Below are 20,534 nucleotides of genomic sequence, written 5' to 3'. Positions count from 1 at the left end.
CCTCCCTCCCTCCCCAGAAGTCTCATCGCTGCTGTTGCACCATATCTTCTGGTATCAGACTGAAGAAAGCAGGTCCCCAATCAGAGACAGGCTCTCACTCACATTTGCTGCTGATGTGATTTGAGGAACAGTTCTTTGAAGAATCTTCAAATTCACCTCCAGATATTGTGAACACAGTGGGCTGGATTCTCTGATTGTGTGGCTATGTCCTCACGCCGGTGTGGGAACGGTGGCATATTAAGCCTGAAAATTCGGCGTAAAACGGCCACCGATCCTCCGTTTGGCTGGGGGCCAGCTTGCCGGCAGTGTAGAGCTGCCGATATGGCCTGGAGAAATGCCATGGCTGTGCCGTGCAACATGGCGCTGGTCAAGCACGGACCCGGCCTGCTAAATAGTGCCCCCCCCCCCGTTTGGCCGTCTCGCGAGCCCCGGACCACCCCCCAACTAGCCCCTGAGAAAGTCCCCCCTGCCCACAGATCGGCCATGGCGGCACTGGACTGAGTCCGGAGCTGCCACACTGAGTTCCCGATAGATGATAAAACACGCGACCGACGCCATCGTCGGGAACTCGGCCGGTCAGGGGCGGAACATCAGGGGGTGGTCATCAGGCAACGTCCTGAGGCTGGCGATATAGCACGTGGCATACTCTCTTTGTATGACTCCAGCTAGTGGAGGGTTTTCCCACTAATTCTCTCTGACGTCAGGTTTGCTAGGGCTTCTTGATGTAATACTCAGTCAAACGCTGCCTTCACATCAAGGGAAATCACTCTCACCTCACCTCTTTTGACTATGTTTGAACCGGCTGTGATTAAGTCAGGAGCTCAGTCGCCCTGGTGAAATCAAACGTTCCAACAGTGAGTAGGTTATTGTTGAGTAAGTGCTGCTTGATAGCACTGCTGATGATACCTTTTTTCACTCTGTTGATGATTGAAAATAAATGGAACAGTAATTGGCCGGTTTGGATTTGTCCTGCTTTTTGTGGCCGGGACATACCTGGACAATGTTCCACACTGCTGGGTAGATGCCAGTGTTGCAGCATCCTGGAACAGCTCTGGCTGTTAATTAAAAAATTCATAATGCCAAAGTACAAAGGGATCTGGGAGTGCTAGTCGAGGATTCCCTAAAGGTAAACATGCAGGTTGAATCCGTGATTAAGAAAGCGAATGCTATGTTGTCATTTATCTCAAGAGGGTTGGAATATAAAAGCAGCGATGTGCTACTGAGCCTTTATAAGGCTCTGGTTAGGCCCCATTTGGAGTACTGTGTCCAGTTTTGGGCCCCACATCTCAGGAAGGACGTACTGGCACTGGAGCGTGTCCAGCGGAGATTCACACGGATGATCCCTGGAATGGCGGGTCTAGCATATGAGGAACGGCTGGCGTTCCTGGGATTGTATTCATTGGAGTTCAGAAGGTTAAGGGGAGATCTAATAGAAACTTACAAGATAATACATGGCTTAGAAAGGATGGACGCAAAGAAACTGTTTCCGTTAGGCGAGGAGTCGAGGACCCGTGGGCACAGCCTTAGAATTAGAGGGGGTAAATTCAAAACAGAAATGCGGAGACATTTCTTCAGCCAGAGAGTGGTGGGCCTGTGGAATTCATTGCCGCAGAGTGCAGTGGAGGCCGGGACGCTAAATGGCTTCAAGGCAGAGATAGATAAATTCTTGATGTCGCGAGGAATTAAGGGCTATGGGGAGAATGCTGGGAGGTGGAGTTGAAATGCCCATCAGCCATGATTGAATGGCGGAGTGGACTCGATGGGCCGAATGGCCTTACTTCCACTCCTATGTCTTATGGTCTTATGGTCTTATGGCTGTTAAGGGGCTGTTAAGGGGCTGGTTTAGCACACTGGGCTAAATCGCTGGCTTTTAAAGCAGACCAAGGCAGGCCAGCAGCATGGTTCAATTCCCGTACCAGCCTCCCCGAACAGGCGCTGGAATGTGGCGACTCGGGGCTTTTCCCAGTAACTTAATTGAAGCTTACTCGTGACAATAAGCGATTTTCATTTTAATTTTTTCATTTCATTTTCAGCTTGCCTTGGAGCGCAAACTAGTTCTGGAACATGAGTCTTCAGTAGTATTGTTGGAATGGTTTTGGACCTAGAGCCTTTGCAGTATCCAGTGCCTTCAGCTGTTTCTTGATATCACGTGGAGCAAATTGATTGGCTTTAGACTGCCATCTGTGATGCTGAGGAGCTCCGGAGCAGCCTGAGATGGATCATCCACAGCACTTCTGGCTGAAGATTATTTATTGTGAACGCTTCAGTGTTGTCTTTTCCAATGGTATGCTGAGCTACTCCACCATTGAGGATGGGGCTATTTTTGGAGCCTCCTGCTGGAGTTAGTTATCTAATTGTCCAGCACCATTCACAACTGAATGTGGCAGGACTGCAGAGCATAGATCGGATCGGTTGGTTGTGAAATTGCTTAGCTCGGTCTATCAATTGCTCCTTATGTTAGCACACAAGTAGTCTTGTGTCGTAGTTTCATCAGGTTGACACCTCATTTTTAAGTATGCCTGGTGCTGCTCCTAGAAAGCCCTCCTCAACTCTTCATTCCGCTTGTCACTGCCTTCAGTCATCAGAGCCCTGGAATTCCATTGGCAAACCTCTCCGTCTCTCTCTTTCCTCCTTTAAGAATTTAGTCATTGTCCTAATATTCTTCTTTGGCTATGTTTACGGTAGCAGAGTGGTTAGCATTGTTTCTTCACAGCGCCAGGATCGCAGGTTCAATTCCCGGCTAAGGTCACTGTCTGCGCGGAGTCTGCATGTTCTCCATGTGTCTGCATGGGTTTCCTCCGAATGCTCTGCTTTCCTCCTTCAAGTCCCTAAAGACATGTTGTTAGGTGAATGGGACATTCTGAATTCTCCCTCGGTGTACCCGAACACGCGCCAGAATGTGGCGACTAGGGGATTTTCACAGTAACTTAATTGCAGTGTTAATGTAAGCCAACTTGTGACACTAATAAAGATTATTATTATTAATTTGTCTGATTGCACTCCCATGAAGGCCTTTTGACGTTTCACTGTTATAATGGCGCCACAATAAATGTTGGCGTCTTCGCCCTGTCTTTAGTGTCATGTGAGAGTACCCTTTAAGAAATGGGTGTTTAAGAAATGTACCTTTAAGAAATGGAGCTGCTCATGTTACTGCAGTGATATCAGAGTGTGGGTGGAGCTGAGCTCTACTTCTGCTTTCTGAGTTTCAGTTTGAGAAAGAGCTTGGGTGTGTCTGTTTTTGAGTGAGCTGAACCTGAAGTTAAAGTGAGCTGCACTGCTGTGATCTCTGCCATCCAAAGACTATCTATGGATCATTTGGTGAATTCAGAATTATAAATGTTTTCAGTCTTGAATGTAAACCTTAAAGTGCTCCTGTTTGAAGGTTTGTTAAGTCTTTTGGATGTTTAAAGGACAGCATACATATTACTTAGTGTTGTATTCTTTGGGGGTGTATTTGATTTTCTGGTTGCTAAGATATTCACTGTTTTAAAAAGGTCAACTTGAGTTCATAGAATAAACATTGTTTCGTTTTAAAAAATCACTGGTCCATTTTCTGCTGTACCATACCTGTAGAGTGGGCCGTGTGCTCCCCTTTCCACAATCTATTAAAAGTTGTGGGTCAGGTGAACTCCATGATACACTTTGGGGTTCTCTAAACCCTGGCCCATAACATCAGAGAAGTCAACTTTAATTATTTCCTCACGTTGCAAAGATTGACTGAGGGACAGTGCTTATTATAAACTCTCAATCGGAACAAATGCCTGTTTACAGCCGGGTATGCAGCAATACAGGTGCCAACGTTTATTAAACTTCAAAGTTGCATCTGCAGAGAAAGGGCAATTAGAGCAATTAAGTGTGGTGTCAGGTTTGACTGGGGTGGGGAGGGGGCGTTATTGCAGAGTGCAAGGTGAGTGGGAGAAGTGAGAGGAATGAGGAGGCAACCCCAGTCCAGGATGGCTGTCAATAAGAAGGCACCAAGTGCCCCTCCACTGGGGAGTTGGGAACTCGGATGTTGGCAATGAATATGTATGAAGCTCCAGCTCTCCGTGACGTCGCTGTGGTCCCGGGCTGCGCTAATCTCCTCTCTCTTTCTCTCTCTGCCTTTAATGCGGCGAGTACTGACCGGAGCGGAGTTGCAGAATAACGCCCGTTTTCCTCTCGCCACGCTCTCCAAGAAGGATCCCGGAGGAAAAGTGGAGGGGCGGCGGTGGGAGGAGGAGGAGGAAATAAAAACAGCAACCCCGGTGGGAACGCGTGGCCGTCATGCAGCTGAGATTATCGTGCGCCCAGAAAAGCGCTTTGATTCTGCTGAGCGGCTGGCTTTGCAGCGCCCTGGCTGACAGAGGTGGGTTCAGGAGAGCTGGCGGGGGACTGTGCAGTGAAGAGGTGACCCTCACTCACAGCGTCCTCAGCCAAGGCGGAGTGCACCGCAATCTTGCAAATGTCGATTTGCAAATGCTGGGATTCTATGTGTGTGTATATATATATATATATATATAAGTGAGTGTGTGTGTGTGGTCTGTGGGGATTGAGCCCAGACACACTTTAGATTCGTTTCATTGTTATTGCTGGATGAGTCCCACATTTTAACAGGAAACTCCAGTAGAACTGACCCAGGTGCTGGCTGCAAACGTCCAAACTTACAGAACGCGCGATTCAAAAGAAAATCTTTTTCAGTGCACTGTGACATTTGTAATGAATCCTCCTGTGAACTCTTGTTCAGGGAGCTGTTATAATATTAGCGCATTTCAGGGTATCGGGCTCAGTCCCCTGGTACAAGAGAATGATCTGAACAACTTCAACCTTTCCTAAGCTTTGTCCCCTTAAAATCAATTAAAAGAATAATGTAACGGCGGGTTAATTGGGTGTAGAGTAAATATTCAGGACATAACGAAAGATTCAAATCACTGCACAAATCTGCCGCACGAACTATTTAGAACTTGTGAAATCGGCTCGCTAGAAATCCCATGGATTTGGAGACAAATGTTGGAGCGACTCCCAGTGCCGGCGTGCTGGATATTGAAGCCCCTTTCCATACAACTCCATGCTGGTGTGAGCTGGGGGGAAAGCTCCTGACCACATGTGACCATAGAGTAAGGTTCACCTCGTCCCCACGCAATAGTACAAAATGGTCCATCAGACGTGGAAAAATCTCCACTCATGAACTATTAAATTAATTGCCAAAATATGTTAGAGTTTAGTTTTCTGTCTGCACTTCAGGCATTCAACATCTTTGAGTCAGGGGCAAAGCTTAATCCAAATCGGCTGCTGACGATCCCCAGATTGGAGGTGGGAGTGGGAGATTTCTTGTTGAACTGGCGGTTTTTCCTGTCTAAGTCCAGCTCTGGGGCTAAATATTTCTCGGGCGGTGGCGCAAAACGGGCGCAATCGGATTGACCTCCCCGTTGTACTATATTCACTTACAGTGCAGGCTCTCTCTCTCATCTCCATTGTAAAGGTGGGAGACAGTGTTGGTGTTAAACTTGATGGTCTCGACGTTAATGGGATTTGTATAAAGTTAAATGGTCGGATCTAGCGGATGCGGGCAGGTTGGGGAAAATTGCGCGGCACATCCACAAATGAGTTCCCACACACGTGAACCTGGAACCGATAAGGAGCCATTCGGAGTTCCTGTAAGGAGCAAACGTGCCAATCAATAGCTCCCAGCGCAAAACCGCTGTAACACTAATGCTGCCCATGCTGGAAATCTGAAAATTAAACACAGCAAATGTTGGGAATACTCAGCAGGTCTGGCAGCTTCTGTGGGGAAAGAGAGGGAGAAACAAGAGGGAACGTTTCAGCACAGGGAGAGAAACAGGACAGAGCTCTCTGATCAGAAGCTGAGGAGTGGTCACTGTCCAAGTATTGATAACTCATCGGATCTTCACCTCTGACGAGAACAGGGATATAGGGAGGGGGGTGAATTTTAGAAAAATCTGCCTTTGCAAGTTTAGGGTTTTTTGTTTGCTTGCGATTCTTGAAGGGATGTAGCAAAATGCAAAAGGATGTGGTTCTTGGTGTCCAAAAGATGAAGGAGCCCTGTTTAGTTCAGCATCTGTCTGAGCGAGATGGTTCAATTTGCTATGTGTGTGTGTGTACAGCACAGTCCTGGCAGCAATCAGCATTGCGCGCATTCAGTGGCACAACCTATTGTATTTGAAACTCGAAACTAAAATATTTCTGCTTGATGGCTGTAATTGAATTGTGTTTAGACTGGCAGAAACATCTGGCGGGTTGACATCGGTGAGGTGGCAGATGTGGGAGTTTAACAGATGAACAAGTGCAAAGGGATGAGCCGAACTTGTCTCGATTGCATCGGGTTTAACAATGGACACTGAGAGTGACCGCAGAACCACGTTTGGCGGTTGGAATAACAGCTTTGATGTGCCATGCTGTTTCAGCCGATTTAATGGTGCATGATTTATGGGGAGCCTTTGAAAATTGCTGCATTATCGAAAAGGCACATAAATCGTCCCTTAAGGGAGCGGAGTTCCACCATGCGGTTTTAGTGGGAGAAATACGATGGGGTCATTCGCTTTTATGTCTCGAAGTTTTATTTCGCTCCGCGGTAAAGGTGACAGATTTTGTGGGATGGGGGGGGGGGGGGGGGGGAGGGGAGGACGGGGGGGGGGGGGGGGAGTTTTCTTCCCATGGAGAAATGAAGGGTCAATGGAAATGCGAATCCCCATAGGGACAGAGGGAGCGAATCCTCACAGGATGGGTATTTGGTCTGTGGGACCAAAATGATCAGTTCCTTATCCAACACACCACCACCCATTCTTTCGGACTGAACAATGATATTCTCCACCCGTTTCCACCCACACCACCAATACAGAAGTTTCAACACTGGACAGTTTGAGTTTGGTAACTGGGGTGTAAAATCAGCATAATAATAAAAGCAGAATGCCGTGGGTGCTGGAAATCTGACACAAAAAACCCCCCAGAAAAACTCAGCAGGTCTGGCAGCATCTGTAGAGATAGAACATTACTGTTCATGGGGAATCCTTGTCCTCACGTTTCACACCCACCAGCTTCCACATTCAAAGGTTCATCCTTAGCCATTTACGGCAACTCCAGCATGATGCCACCATCAAAGACATCTTCGCCCCTTCCCTGGCAGTATTACAGAGGGACCATTCCCTTTGTGATGCCCTGACCCACTCCTTTATCATCCTCCCCTCCCTAACACCTCATCCTCTTCCCAAGGCACCTTCCCATGTCATTGCAGGAGGTGTAGCACCTGCCCCTTTACCGCCTCCTGCCTGGCCATCCAAGGCTCCAGACACTCCCTTCAGGTGAAGCAATGTTTCACTTGCACTTTCAATTCAGCCTGCTGTATTTGCTGATCATAATATAGTCTCCTGCATATTGGGGAGACTGAATGCAGTCTGGGTGACCACTTTGCAGAACATCTTCACTCAGTCCACAAGTGTGACCCCAACCTTCCTGTCGCTTGCCATTTCCATTCACCACCTTGCTCTCACATATCCAGCCTTGGCCTGCTGCAGTGTTCCAGTGAAGCCCAATACAAACTGGATCTCACCTTCAGTTTAGCACTTTAGAGCCTTCTGGACTCAACCTTAGTTCAACAGCTTCAAACCATGAATTATCTCTTCTATTTCTATAGTTTTTTCCTAATCCTCCCCCCACCCCGCCCCCAATTAGGGCCAGTCTGCAACTTGTTCTGTTGTTTTGCTTTCAGAGCATTAACCATTGTCCTGCTGCTAACACATTCTGCTATCTGGCCCTTAAGCATATTAGCTTTAATTTTTAACACTGTCACTTACCATTTCCTTTCTCTTGTGTCAGATCTCCTCTGAACTCCAACCTACCCCTGACCTCGTTCTCTCTATCCCCTCTCTTACAGCAGTGTGAACCCATTACATTTCTACCTCTCTTCAACTCTGATGAAGAGTCATAAGGACTCCAAATGTTAACTGTTTGTCTCTCCACAGATGTTGCCAGACCTGCTGAGTTTTTCCAGCATTTTCTGTTTTTTTAATACATAAAATCAGCAACTGGGAATCTGAACGTGGATTGCAAATTCAGGTCTTATTTTCCACTGTGGGATAGTTGACATGGATTATATTTTAGAAGGTGGAATATGCTTTACCTTTTTAAGTAAAAGGGTGCTGATAACTGACAAAAACAAACTAATCATCTGAGCAATCTTGACATTCACGCTGGAGAAAATTGTCAATTTGATATTCCATACTTGTTGGGGGAAAGGGTGCAAAATCTCAGAATAGTTTTTGTCCTTTGTATTGGATATCTGTGAATGACTAAAGATCTGACCTACGATCTACCTCCATTGCGACCCCAGTGAATGTTGCTGTCCAGCTGGTTTGGGCTTACTCAATATTATTATAACGTCCATACGGGCCTGTTTCCTCAGATCGGCATGAGCAAAACAAAGATCTTGATCTGAGAGCCAAGTTGAACTAAAAGACAAAGAACAATACAGCATAGGAACAGGCCCTTTGGCCTTCCAAGCCTGTACCGGGCATGATACCAACCTTGGCCCAAACCCTCAGCACTTCCTTGTGCCATATCCCTCTATACTGTAAACTTCTGTAAAATTACCCACACCACTCCAAATGGCAGCATTGTCTGCATCCTACCATTTATTGATTATGAAACATTTTCATCAATCACTTTTAAGTATGACAATAGCTGTCTGGTCATATTTAAATCAGATTTTTAGCCACACATTATTTGACTGATGTTGGCTTTTAGTGAATCTCATTAAGAAGAGTTTCAGTCATTTTTAGTTTCCCCCATCCTCTGCTTATAAAGGTCTTCAATGTACCAATTTGACAGAATTTCAATGTCATTTGACAATTGTCAATGACATTCAGTGTTGAGTAGAGCTACCTCCAAAGGATTCTCTGAGGAGCTTTATATACACGACTCTAGAAACCTAGAACTGGGGTGAAACCCGACCAGTCAAAGATGCAGGACGGCCCCTGGCAATTGAGGAACAATCCATGTAAAGGTGGTTGGCACTTCATAGTTCCTGCATTTAAGTATTCCAGACTTATCCCATTATTGCAAGCAGATTTCTGGGTTGGAGCACTTTTTTCATTTCTCTGTGCTACCTTATCTGGTTGGGAATTAGTCACCAGATCCAGTGGGAGCAGAAAAATTAAAGGTTTGGTCAGTCCAATCTATAAACCTTTGATCATTTCACTAAAGTGTGCAGGAATCTCTTTGTGCAGTTTTTGTAACAAGGTGTGCAATATAGCTGATTCAGAATTGGATTTGTTACCTGCATGGTAACTTGCACCAAGTTCCGTTCACCCATCAGCCTGTGCACACTGATTTATATAGGCTTCCAGTCTGCCAACATCTCAAGTTTAAAATTCTCATCCTTGTTTTCAGATCCCTCCATGGCTTCATCGCTACTAATCTCTAAACTTCCAAATATCTGTCCACCTCCAACTCCGGTGTATTGAGCATTCCCTGTTTTAATCACATTACTGTTGGCAGCTATGCTATGAGATGCCTAATCCCTTAACTTTGGAATTTCCTATCAAATCACTCTCTCCTTTTGAAATAAAACTAAAAATGTATCCCTTGAGAAAGCTTTGGTCATCGCACCTAACATCTCATTATGAGGCTGGGTGTCAAATTTCCTTTTGTTAACACACTTATATTGTGCCTTAAGATATTATACAATATTTAAGATGCTAATTAAATGCAAGTATTGTTTTTTTTCATCCTGCAGCTTAGTTTCTTAAATATTGTTGACCTAATACATATGCCCAATAAATAACATGCATCACATGTTCATAGAATCCTTGCAGTGCAGAAGGAGGTCATTCGGCCCATCGAGTCTGCACTGGCGCTTGAAAAGAGCACTCTACTTAAGCCCACACTTCCACTCCATCCCCGTAACCCAATAACCTCACCTGACCTTTTGACATTAAGGGGCAATTTAGCACAGCCAATCCACCTAACCTGCACATCTTTGGACTGTGGGAGAAAATCAGAGCACCCAGAGGAAAACCACGCAGACATGGGGAGAAAGTGCAAACTCCACACAGACTGTCACCCGAGGCTGGAATTGAACCGGGGACCCTGGAGCTGTGAGGCAGCAGTGCTAACCAGTTATATGCCAATGCTATATGCATTGCTGTAATGTCAAGTACTCTTTCTGTCCTGATCTGAAATTAAAGCAAGTAAATTCACATCACATAGGCGACACATTTAAAGTCAAAGCAGCTATAAATGTTGAATGAGTAATTACTGGGAACCACATTATAATATACCTGGGTATTTATAGAATGTCATAAGCTGGGCGCAACCAACCATTTTGTCTTCATATGCAAGATAGCTGCTTACCACAGAACTCCAGAGAGTAGATCACAGGGAATGGACAGTTGAATCAATGTCACTTGTTTGCCCAAAGTGAAAATAACTGCCAAGGAGTTTAAAGCCATGTTTATGTTATTATGCATTTGTCTCAAATTGCTGATAGTAACAGATCTTGGATGAATCCTAATATCACTGAACCACATTCCTTTTGATGAGGAACAACCTTTTCCATACCTCCAAGACTGAACAAGATAAACCAGAAACATAAGGCAAGTGGAGCTGAATTACTTCAATGACCTGATTATTAGAGCTCAGGAGCTTTATATATCCCCAAGTCCACACGATGAACAACCTTGCTATAAACCATTTACAAAGTTCACACTAAAATGCCATTGTGCCCTTATCATATGATTATTAGGACAGCACGGTGGCACAGTAGTTAGCATTGCTGCCTACGGCGCTGAGGACCCGGGTTCGAATCCCAGCCCTGGGTCACTGTCTGTGAGGAGTTTGCACATTCTCCCCGTGTCTGCGTGGGTTTCACCCCCACAACCCAAAAGATGTGTAGGATAGGTAGATTGGCCACGCTAAATTGCCCCTTAATTGGAAAAAATAATTGGATACTCTAAATTTATTTAAAAAATCAAAAAAAAAAATCATATGATTATTTATTGGATGCAATTAATAATTGAAGTGATAAGCATTTGCTTTCCCTTCTTATGGATTAACATTTTTATTCAACAAGCCTACGTGCACTATTTTATTGAATTATAAGCTCAGGCAAATTGTGAATTTTTGATTTTCCACTTGGAATGGTTCCAATGTTTTCCAGAATAATTAACTTTTTTGCTTTGTCAAGTTTAATGGGTGTTTGCATTTCTACAACATTTCCCACTATTTACACCTTGCTTGTGTTTGTTTACACTTATTCATCAGAAACCTGCTCACTGATGCCAGGGCCATTCAGCTTTTGGCCTCTGATCCCAACATAGGCAAAAGAGCTCGGCTGGGTGGATACGTGGGCTTGAGTAGGGTGATCATTGCTCGGCACAACATCGAGGGCTGAAGGGCCTGTTCTGTGCTGTACTGTTCTATGTTCTATGTTCAGGTGAGCTGAGAGTGACTGCCCTTGACATCAAAGCAGTATTTGACTGACTGTGGCTTCAAGGAGCGCTCAAAATTAGTCTATGGGAATTGGAGGGGGGGGGGGGGGGGGGGGGGGGGCAGGGAGGGAGGAGTCCTCTGCTGGTTGCTGTCATACCAAGCACAAAAGTAGAAGTTTATGGTTATTGAAGGTCAATCACCTCAGTTGCAGGACATCACGGCAGGTGTTCCGTAGGGTAGTTTCCCTGGGCCAACCATCTTTGGCTGCTTCATCAATGATCTTTCCTCTATCATAAGATCAGAAGTGGGGATGTTCATGGATAATTTCACCTGTCGCGACCCTTCAGATACTGAAGCAGTCTGTGTTCATATGCAGCAACACTTGGATAACATTCAGGCTTGGGCTGGTGTGTGGTGCAAAAGTTACTTGAAGTGTCAGGCAATGACCATTTCCAACAAGAGGAAATTGAGCTATCTCCCCTTGACATTCAATGGCATTACCATTGCTGTATCCCCACTGTCACCATCCCGGATGTTATCATTGGACTAGCTATATAAATACAGTAGCAGATCGGAGGCTATGAATCCTATGGTGAGTAACTCAACTGTGACTCTCAAAAACCTGTTCATCTACAAGTCACTAGTCAGGAGTGTGATGGAATACTCTCTCCTTGCCTGGATAAATGCAGCTCCAACAACGCAAGAAGCTGAACACCATTGAACACAAAGCAGTCCGCTTGATTGCCATCCAATCCATCACATTAAACATTCACTCCCTCTAACGCCAGTGCACACTGGCAACAGTGTGTGCCATCTACATGATGCACTGTAGCAATTCACCACGGCTTTTTTGTCAGCAGCTTCAAACCCGTGATCTCTGCCAACTAGAAGAACAAGAACAGCAGATCCCTCCAAAGCCACTCACCATCCTGACTCAGACTATATTGTTCCTTAACTGTTGCTTCTCAAAATCCTGGAATACCCTGATTGTACTATGGGTGGAATTGCACCACAAGGATGGCAGCAGTTCAAGAAGGTGGCTTACCACCACCTTGTCGAGGGCCTTTCAGGATGGACAAAATATTTTGGCTTAACCAGCAACCTCTACTTCCCATGAAAGATTTTTAAAAGTTTTGAGCGTTAGCCCTAGTCCATTGCGTTGACATCTGGGCTGGTGAAAATCAAGCCAATTTAGCCTCCTGTGTTTTATTTAATTTTTTTAAGTCTTAGAAATGTGATTATTTGCTCATTTCTACTGCTTGATTATTCAGTAATGGAATTATACATGACAGCAGTATATTGATCGAAGATGTGTAAAGGTTAACAGTAAATCTTGCAAAGACGCTCATAGATCTTGCAAAAAAATGATTGCTACTGGAGTTACATACGGCATTTGTAAGTTAAATAAGGGTCTTTTTGCTGCAGTCTTTGTTCGTTGGAATGTTTGTCACTATTTCGAGGTGATATACAGCCAAAACTAATTTATGGTCAAATGAGATTTTGCATTTGTTGCAGAGGTTCGCAATCTATTTTTATGCTTAAGCTATGAATGCATTTTGTTTCTCCCCTTGTTTTGTGTTATGTTGGAATTTATATTGCACTTAGACAATTATTTGTTATTTTCATCCATGGAGCATCAGTGCACTTCTTCAAAAATAGCGATGGGTCACTCAAACTATGGTGATGCCTACCAGGTTCTTTGATGCTCATTTACATCAAAGTTTAGAGTTTTGGATCTTCCTGAATGCATATGTATAGAAGCTGATTAGGCATTCGCCTCTGTGAGATGAATGATCATACCTTCAAAATATAACGTGTATTTTCAGTTTGTAATACAGATTCCTTCAAGACTTAAACACATTTGAATTGCCACATAATTCCGAAACATTTAAAGTGGGTATTGATGCATCTAATTTCACTGTCCTTGTACTCAAATCCCTAATCAGAGGCAGCTGGGGAGTAGACGTTTTGTGAACTATCTTGTGCTTCAGTATGTCATAAATTGTGGCGGGAGTTTCATCAGTCCATTTCAGTGCAAATTCACTGTCTCTGAAGAGTGAGTCATCAACATACTATGCGCTTGTGCTATCTCTAATCTGTAGCATTTTAAGCTTAAACCATAAGAATAACAAACAACCTAGGCACCAAATGTACATATTTCCCAATAAAATTGTGGAAAACATTAACTGAATGTGTCACTCCACCTTAAATCTTGGTGGTGTAATTTTATATAAAATATTTACTAGTCAATTACAATTATCACAGCTTATAATGGTTTTAATTGGGGCATAAAATATGGAGACTATTAGCAAGTGTGAGGACCATCTGTTCTGTAAATGTTGTGATCTACTACACCTGAAATTTTACTTTGCAAATGAAGAGTAGCCAAATACTTATGCATAAAAGTAACCTTAATTTATTGCAGTGAATGAGCAGCTATATTTTTTGTCTGCGATAGGTTTAATTAAGTAAATATATTGTAACAATTACAATTATTTTTGTGTTTCTCGAATTAGCTGGGGCTAATTTAATCATATAACTAGTACAATCTTGACAAAACCTAGTATTCATGAAGCTGGATGAATTTTTAAATGGAGAAGGGAAAGACTAGTCTCAGCCTCCATTATGAATAAGGTTGCTTCTGTAGAACATTAAGTTGTCTCCTGAAGGCTGGAATCTTTACTGTCCATTGGTATTCAATCACCTGTTTCTATAGTGACTTTTGATGGCCGAAAACTTAACAGAATACCTTGGCATGTGACTGTGAACGTGAGTCATGACCATAAAATAGTTACATAGCTGAAATCAATTTGAGCAAAGTACAGATATAACTGCATTCTTTAAATTTTTGAAGAGATGTATTGACAATTTGTATTTTGATGTGTAGCTCAGTAATACTTTCAGAGAACAAACCTGCATTTATACAGCATCTTCTCACATTTTAAGGCCTTACCAATGCCTCTCACAATGCCATACCTTTTAGGAAGTGTATTGCTCACTGTTGTTATCTTGAAAATCCATGGCAGTCAGTTTATGCACACTATAATCGCAACAAAAAAGCAATTATTATAAGATTCAAACGAACACACAAATTATGAGTAAGCCATTTGGCACACCTTGGGCTGGATTCTCTTCTCCCCGACGCCAAAATCGAGTCTGACGTCGGGGCGGAGAATCCGTTTTGGTGCCAAAATCGGGAACGGCGGCAGTTTTTGAAAGAGTACGCCACGCCAATCATCCACCTCCTCAGGCCATTGCCTGAGGCCCGCTCCACGATGCTCCGTCCCCGACCCGGCGAGTTCCCGATGGCGTGGGACTCTCATGGTCCCAGCCATTCGGGAACCTCGCGTGGCGGCTGCGGACTCAGTCCAGGGCCGCCACAGTCAGGGCCAATCCGCGGGCAGGGGAGGAGGGGAGGGGGGGGGCTTCATTCGGGGCTGGGGGAACTTTGGGCAGGCGGTCTGGGGTGCGCGATCGGTCAGGGGGGCACTACTTTAGCGGTCCAGGTCCGCGGCTGAGTCCGCCATGTAGCACGGTGCGGAGGTGCCGGGGGCCGTATCGACAGCTAGTGCCGCGAGCTCTATGTTGCCTCCCTGCTCGCCCCCAGCAAAATGGAAAATTGATGTCATTGTACGTCAGCAAACCACCGTTTAAATGGAGAACCCAGCCCCTTGAGTCTGCTCCGTGATTCGATAAGATCATAGCTGATCTGACTGTGGCCTCAACTCCACGTTCCGCTACTTTTGATAACCTTTGACTCAATCTCCCTCTGTCTCAAAAATACTCATTGAAGCTGCCTTCACTGTTCTTTGGTGAAAAGAGTTCCAAAGATTCAGAAACCTCAGAGAAAAATACATTTCTTCTCCTTCATCGGTGGAAGACCCCTTATTTTTAAACCATTTCCCCTAGTTCCAGTCTATGCCACAAGGGGAAACAACCTTTCAGCATCCACCCTGTCAAGTTCCCTCAGGATCTTTTTATGTTTCAATAAGATCACCTGTCAACTCCTAAACTCGAATGATACGAGCCCAGCCTGCCAACCTTTCTTCATAATATAACGCTCCCATCCCAGGCATCAATTGAGTGAACCTTCTCTGAACTGCTTCTAATTTGTTTATATCCTTTCTCAAACTAGAGACCAAGATTGTACCCTACTTGGCCTTAACAGCAAGTTAATTTCTCTATTGTGCGCACTGTCTGAAACATATGTAATCTTTTGTTAAAAGTGGTGTCATTATGAACTGTTGCAAATTAAATTTAGTGAGGGGCACACCTACTGAGTAAGTGAACTATTCTGAGGGGTTCTGCAGTCTTGTGTACGTGTTAATGCCTTTTGATGAATGGTGTCCTAAGAACACTGCATACTCTGAATTAATTAATATTTAATTGTCTCACCACAAACTGTCGATCACCTTTTTATAGAGTAATGAGGACAGGACCTGCGCTCCAGTCTCTGAAGTTTAATGAAATTAGGCAGTGGAAAAATTATTATTAAATACTAAGTAAAACTCATTTAAAAAAAGAAACCTGTTCTTGAGATCTGCAATAACTGGAAAATATGAGTTAAAGATTGGAATTCCTCCTTTCGAAAATTAGAAATCCCCCACTGCAGGAACCTTTTCTAGAAATTTAAATTGCTTTTGGAAACCTACATCCAACCTCTGTTTTTTTTTTCTATTTTCTACTTGCTTTAGTGTGACAATTCCAAATTTGCTAATACTTCACTCAATGTCAGACTGACTTATTCCATCTCACTAGGTCTGTCTGACAGATCAGTGGCCTTTTTGATGCTGTAAGCCTATGATGGAATCTTGTGAAACTGCACTTGATAATGTTTCTGCTATGTATTAGCATTAATTCTGAACTCTAGTGAAGCTCAGTTGTATTAATGTATTCACAAGAAGTGATATCATAAGATTGAGCGCGGGAAACGCATAAGAGAAGAACAACCATGTAAGAGGTTACACATTGTAAATAAAGCTCTATTGCTTTTAACCGCTCTGCTCCCCACTATTACACCTCCAAAACACAACAGTTCCCATTTCTATTGTTATTTGGTATGGACCTTTTCATGCGTTTTTAGTACCTTTTATACATTTGACTGTATCCTTACTTGCACCGTTCGCCTATCTCTCCTGTGACCACCAACTTACATTTGTCTCCTGGTCCAGCAGCGTCTCAGTTTTAAATTTCACGGGCGGGATTCTCCGATCTCCGACGACAAAATCGGGTACGGCGGGCGACCGGCCGGAGAATCCATGTTGGCGCCGGAATCAGGGGCGGCGCTGCTTTTGCGATACGCCACCCCCTCCAGAACAGCGTACTCCAGCCCCACATATACTGTTGAAATCATTCTCTGGCCCTGCTCCTCACTATCTCTGGATCTTCCTCTCGCCCTATAATATCCAACCATTCTACTTTCCTCCAACTCTGACCTATTTAACATCCCTGGTTCCCTTCCTTCAGCATTGGTGGTCATGCTCTGAGCTACTTATGTCCCAAGCTCTGGAATTGCCTTCCTAATGCGCACTTCCTCCCTGACGGCACTCCTTTCAAACTTTAACCCTTGACCTGGTCACCTATGCTGTGCAGCTCAGAGTTAAATTTGGTTTTATAATACTTTCTAGAAGTGCTGTTAGATGTTTTTATTTTTTTGTGCTTTCAAGGTTAGTGTTTATAGATCACCAATTATTTCCCACCTCTAATTGCCCTGGGAAAGGTTGTGTCGAATCATTGCTTTGAACTACTACAGTTCATGTGGTGTGGGCACTCCCACAGTATTGTTAGAGGGGGAGTTGCAGGATTTTGAGCTAGTGGCGGTGAAGGAATGGTGATATATTTGTCAGTCAGGATGTCGTAATACTCGACAGGTGGTCCCATGTGCCGGCTCCCTTTATTTCAAGACGCTGTAAATTATAAGGTGTCGTTGAAAGGAATTTACAAAAATGTTCAAGGTGACTTGATTAAAAGAAATAAGATCCTGAGGGGTCTTGACAGGGTGGATGTGGAGAGGATGCTTCCTCACGTCAGAAAATCTACAACGAGAGGCGGCTGTTTAAAACAAAGGCTCGGCCATTTAAAACTGAGATTAGGCGAGGGGGCGATTCAGCAGCCTCGTTGCTCTCGACTTGGTGTCGGAACGAGGTTGTTAAATCTCATGAGAGGCCTGGATCGTGATTGTAGCACTTGATACATCTCATGAAATTCAACAGAATCTCACAATGCGACGTGATATGGATCTGGTTCTCGCCCAGCGAGAACCAGGCGCACATATTAAATATACGCTCGCCTAATTCATCCGGAGCCCAAGATTCCTGGCCCCGCCGGCAAGGCCTCACTAGGCGCCGTTTGGTACTGCTTTACAAGAGTTGTGAGCCAGTCGTGATGGCATCAGGCGGGGTCTCACAGGGGAGATGAGACCCCCGGGTGCCGGGATAGGGCAGGGTGGTACCCTGACATTCCCCTGGCATCTGGATACCTTGGAACTTCTAACCGAGCACCCAGACAGTGCCAACCAGGATGGCAGTGCCAGGGTTTTCAGATGCCAGGTCGACCATGCCAGCAATCAGACCGGGGTCGGCCTTGCTCATAAGAGGTGGGTGAGGGGGTTGGGGGGGCTCGAGGACCCTGCAAGAGGTAAGTTGGATGAAGTGTAGGGGGTGTCCTGAGGGCACGGTGGAGGGCAGATGGGCGTCGGAAAATTGGGGCTGCCTTTAAAAAGTGGCATAGAAAGGGAGCTCCTTGCCAAAGCCAAAAATTGATGACAGTGCCGTTGAATAGCGGGGTCTTTCCCGGTGCTGCAGATACCGAGAAACAACCCGCCAAATGCGCCGAACAGTGAATTTTAACTTGAGTCTGCTGAATCGCGCTCGAGGCAGAATTTTTTCTCTTGAGGGTTGTGAGTCTTTGGAACTCTCTTCCTGAAAAGATGGTGGATGCAGAGTTTTTGATTACTTTTTGAGACAGAGGCGGATAAATTCTTGGTAAGCAAGGGGGGGGGGGGGGGGGTTGTAGAGGGTAGGTGGCGCACAGATTTGAGGTTGCTATCAGGTCAGTCATGATCTGATTAAATTGTGGAGTGGTCACGAGGGCATGAACGGTCTACTCCTTATCCTTATTCGTATGTTTATTGGAACCTTGAAGATGGGCAAATAATCAGTAATGAAAATGCATCATTGGATGCATTCTGAAGCAAAGGTTGTTGTTGGTTGCCTTCTCTCAGCCAGTGAATAAAGAATTACAATTATTCCTTTTTAAAATCATAGTCTATGTGTATCCCAATTCAGAAAGCTAGGTTAACCTGGCACAACAGCATTCAGGAGCAAGAGAATTCTAGCTTTATGTTCATTGAAAGACAACATACACAGAGCATTGTGAGCACCGTCACATAAAATGCACCCATGCAGAGTAGAAGAGCTTCTGCTATGATAACTTTACAATGGTGACACCCTTGCCCTTGCCAGTGTGTAATACTGCATACCAATCTGATGAAGCATTTAATGTTCTCTTCTGCTTTGTTGAATGTTTCACCTAAAACTGATTCAACTAATTGAGCACTCTACAATTAATTCACTGTGGTTCTGTCGACGTAAATAATTAGTCAGCTGGAATCCATATCTCTTAATTTTAAACAGATGTCAAATGTGACCCCCTGATGTTTGCTCTTGACAATTGATGTGACTAGCCTGTGTTATCACTAAATTACAGCTGGTATAAGTGAGTTTTAAATATTTAGAATCTCATTCAATCATTACATTTTGTTCTTTCGAACCATCTGGACAGCAGGGGGGAAAACAGTGCCACATACAACGTAGGTCACTGTCTGTTGAGCTTGTGGCTTGGTAGAACATTCGTTCATGAGAATTATAGTAGTTTATTGGCACAACCTACTCAATGATGACAATTTGTGTAATATTCAAGCATTAAATTAACATGGTTAATTAAAAACAAATGTTACCTAAAATATGATGGATGCCGCTTATAAAGCAAGTTGGATTATATATGTTAACGATTTGGAATAGGGTATACAGGACATACTTTCAGATACAAAACTTAGACAGATAAGCAATGATGAAATGCAAATTTAATCATCTTTTATTGGCACAAGTCTGCTTACATTAACACTGCAATCAAGTTACTGTGAAAAGCCCCGAGTCGCCACATTCCGGTGCCTGTTCAGGTACACAGAGGGAGAATTCGGAACGTCCAATTCACCTAACAGCACGTCTTTCAGGACTTGTGGGAGGAAACCCACGCAGACTCATGGAGAACGTGCAGACTCCGTACAGAGAGTGACACAAGCCGGGAATGGAACCTGGGACCCTGGTGCTGTGAAGCCACAGTGCTAACTAGTGTGCTACCGTGCCGCCCGTGATAAAGCAATGAAAATGAAAAGATGGACTGGTAAAATGGGTAGACACAGGGATGATGAGATTTAATGCTGAGAGTTAAAGTGTTACGTTTTGGTAGGACAAATGAGGAGAGGCAATTCAATTTAAATTGTACTATTTAAAAAATGTTGCAGGATAAGAGAGACTGGGGAAAATGTACACAAATCATTGAAGGTAGCTGGGCAAGCTGAGAGCCAGGATTTTCCAGCTCCGCGATGCCAGGATCTACCTTTGGGGGTGCAGTGGGTCAGCCAAGAGTCCATCGACGTTTGATAGGAGCAAAAGGTCCCTTCAGCGGGTGGCGTTGGAAGATCCCACCCTGTGTTTTTTAACAGAGGCAGAGAGTGCAAAAATGAGGAAATTATGCTAAACCGTTATAAAATGTTGTTTAGGCATCAGCTTTATATTTGGTGTTCTCTTCTGGACACCACACTCCAAACAGGGTGTGCCAAAGCCTTGGAGAGTATGCAGAAGAGATATTTACTGGAATGGTTCAGCCTCCTCTGGCGTACTGCGTCCAGCTCTGGGCGCCATACTTGAGGAAGCATTAGATAGAGTCCACAGGAGATTCACGAGAATTATCCCAGAGATAAAAGAACTGTAACAATAAACACAGATTAGAGGGGTTGGGACTGTTTTCTTTGGCGAAAAGAAGGCTGAGAGGAGACTTGATAGAGGGATTCAAGATCCTAAGAGATATGGACAGGGTAAGCAGTAAGAAGC

General features: G+C 44.4%; 1 protein-coding gene across 1 annotated transcript in view; it reads left to right on the top strand.

Annotated features, from left to right (window-relative positions):
• The first annotated feature begins 3,960 nt into the window (after positions 1-3,960).
• The window catches only part of clstn2a (calsyntenin 2a), a 757,260-nt gene continuing 740,686 nt past the window's right edge, over positions 3,961-20,534 (top strand). Inside the window, exon 1 of the mRNA XM_038815467.1 lies at positions 3,961-4,345. Within this exon, the coding sequence (XP_038671395.1) occupies positions 4,264-4,345 (82 nt within the window). The 5' untranslated portion in view covers positions 3,961-4,263. The remainder of the gene's footprint in view (positions 4,346-20,534) is intronic.

Source organism: Scyliorhinus canicula, chromosome 13, assembly GCF_902713615.1.
Source record: "Scyliorhinus canicula chromosome 13, sScyCan1.1, whole genome shotgun sequence".
In the NCBI taxonomy this organism is placed as follows: Eukaryota; Metazoa; Chordata; class Chondrichthyes; order Carcharhiniformes; family Scyliorhinidae; genus Scyliorhinus; species Scyliorhinus canicula.
The sequence above is the reverse complement of the archived record's forward strand: the minus strand, read 5'-3'. Positions and strand labels throughout refer to the sequence as shown.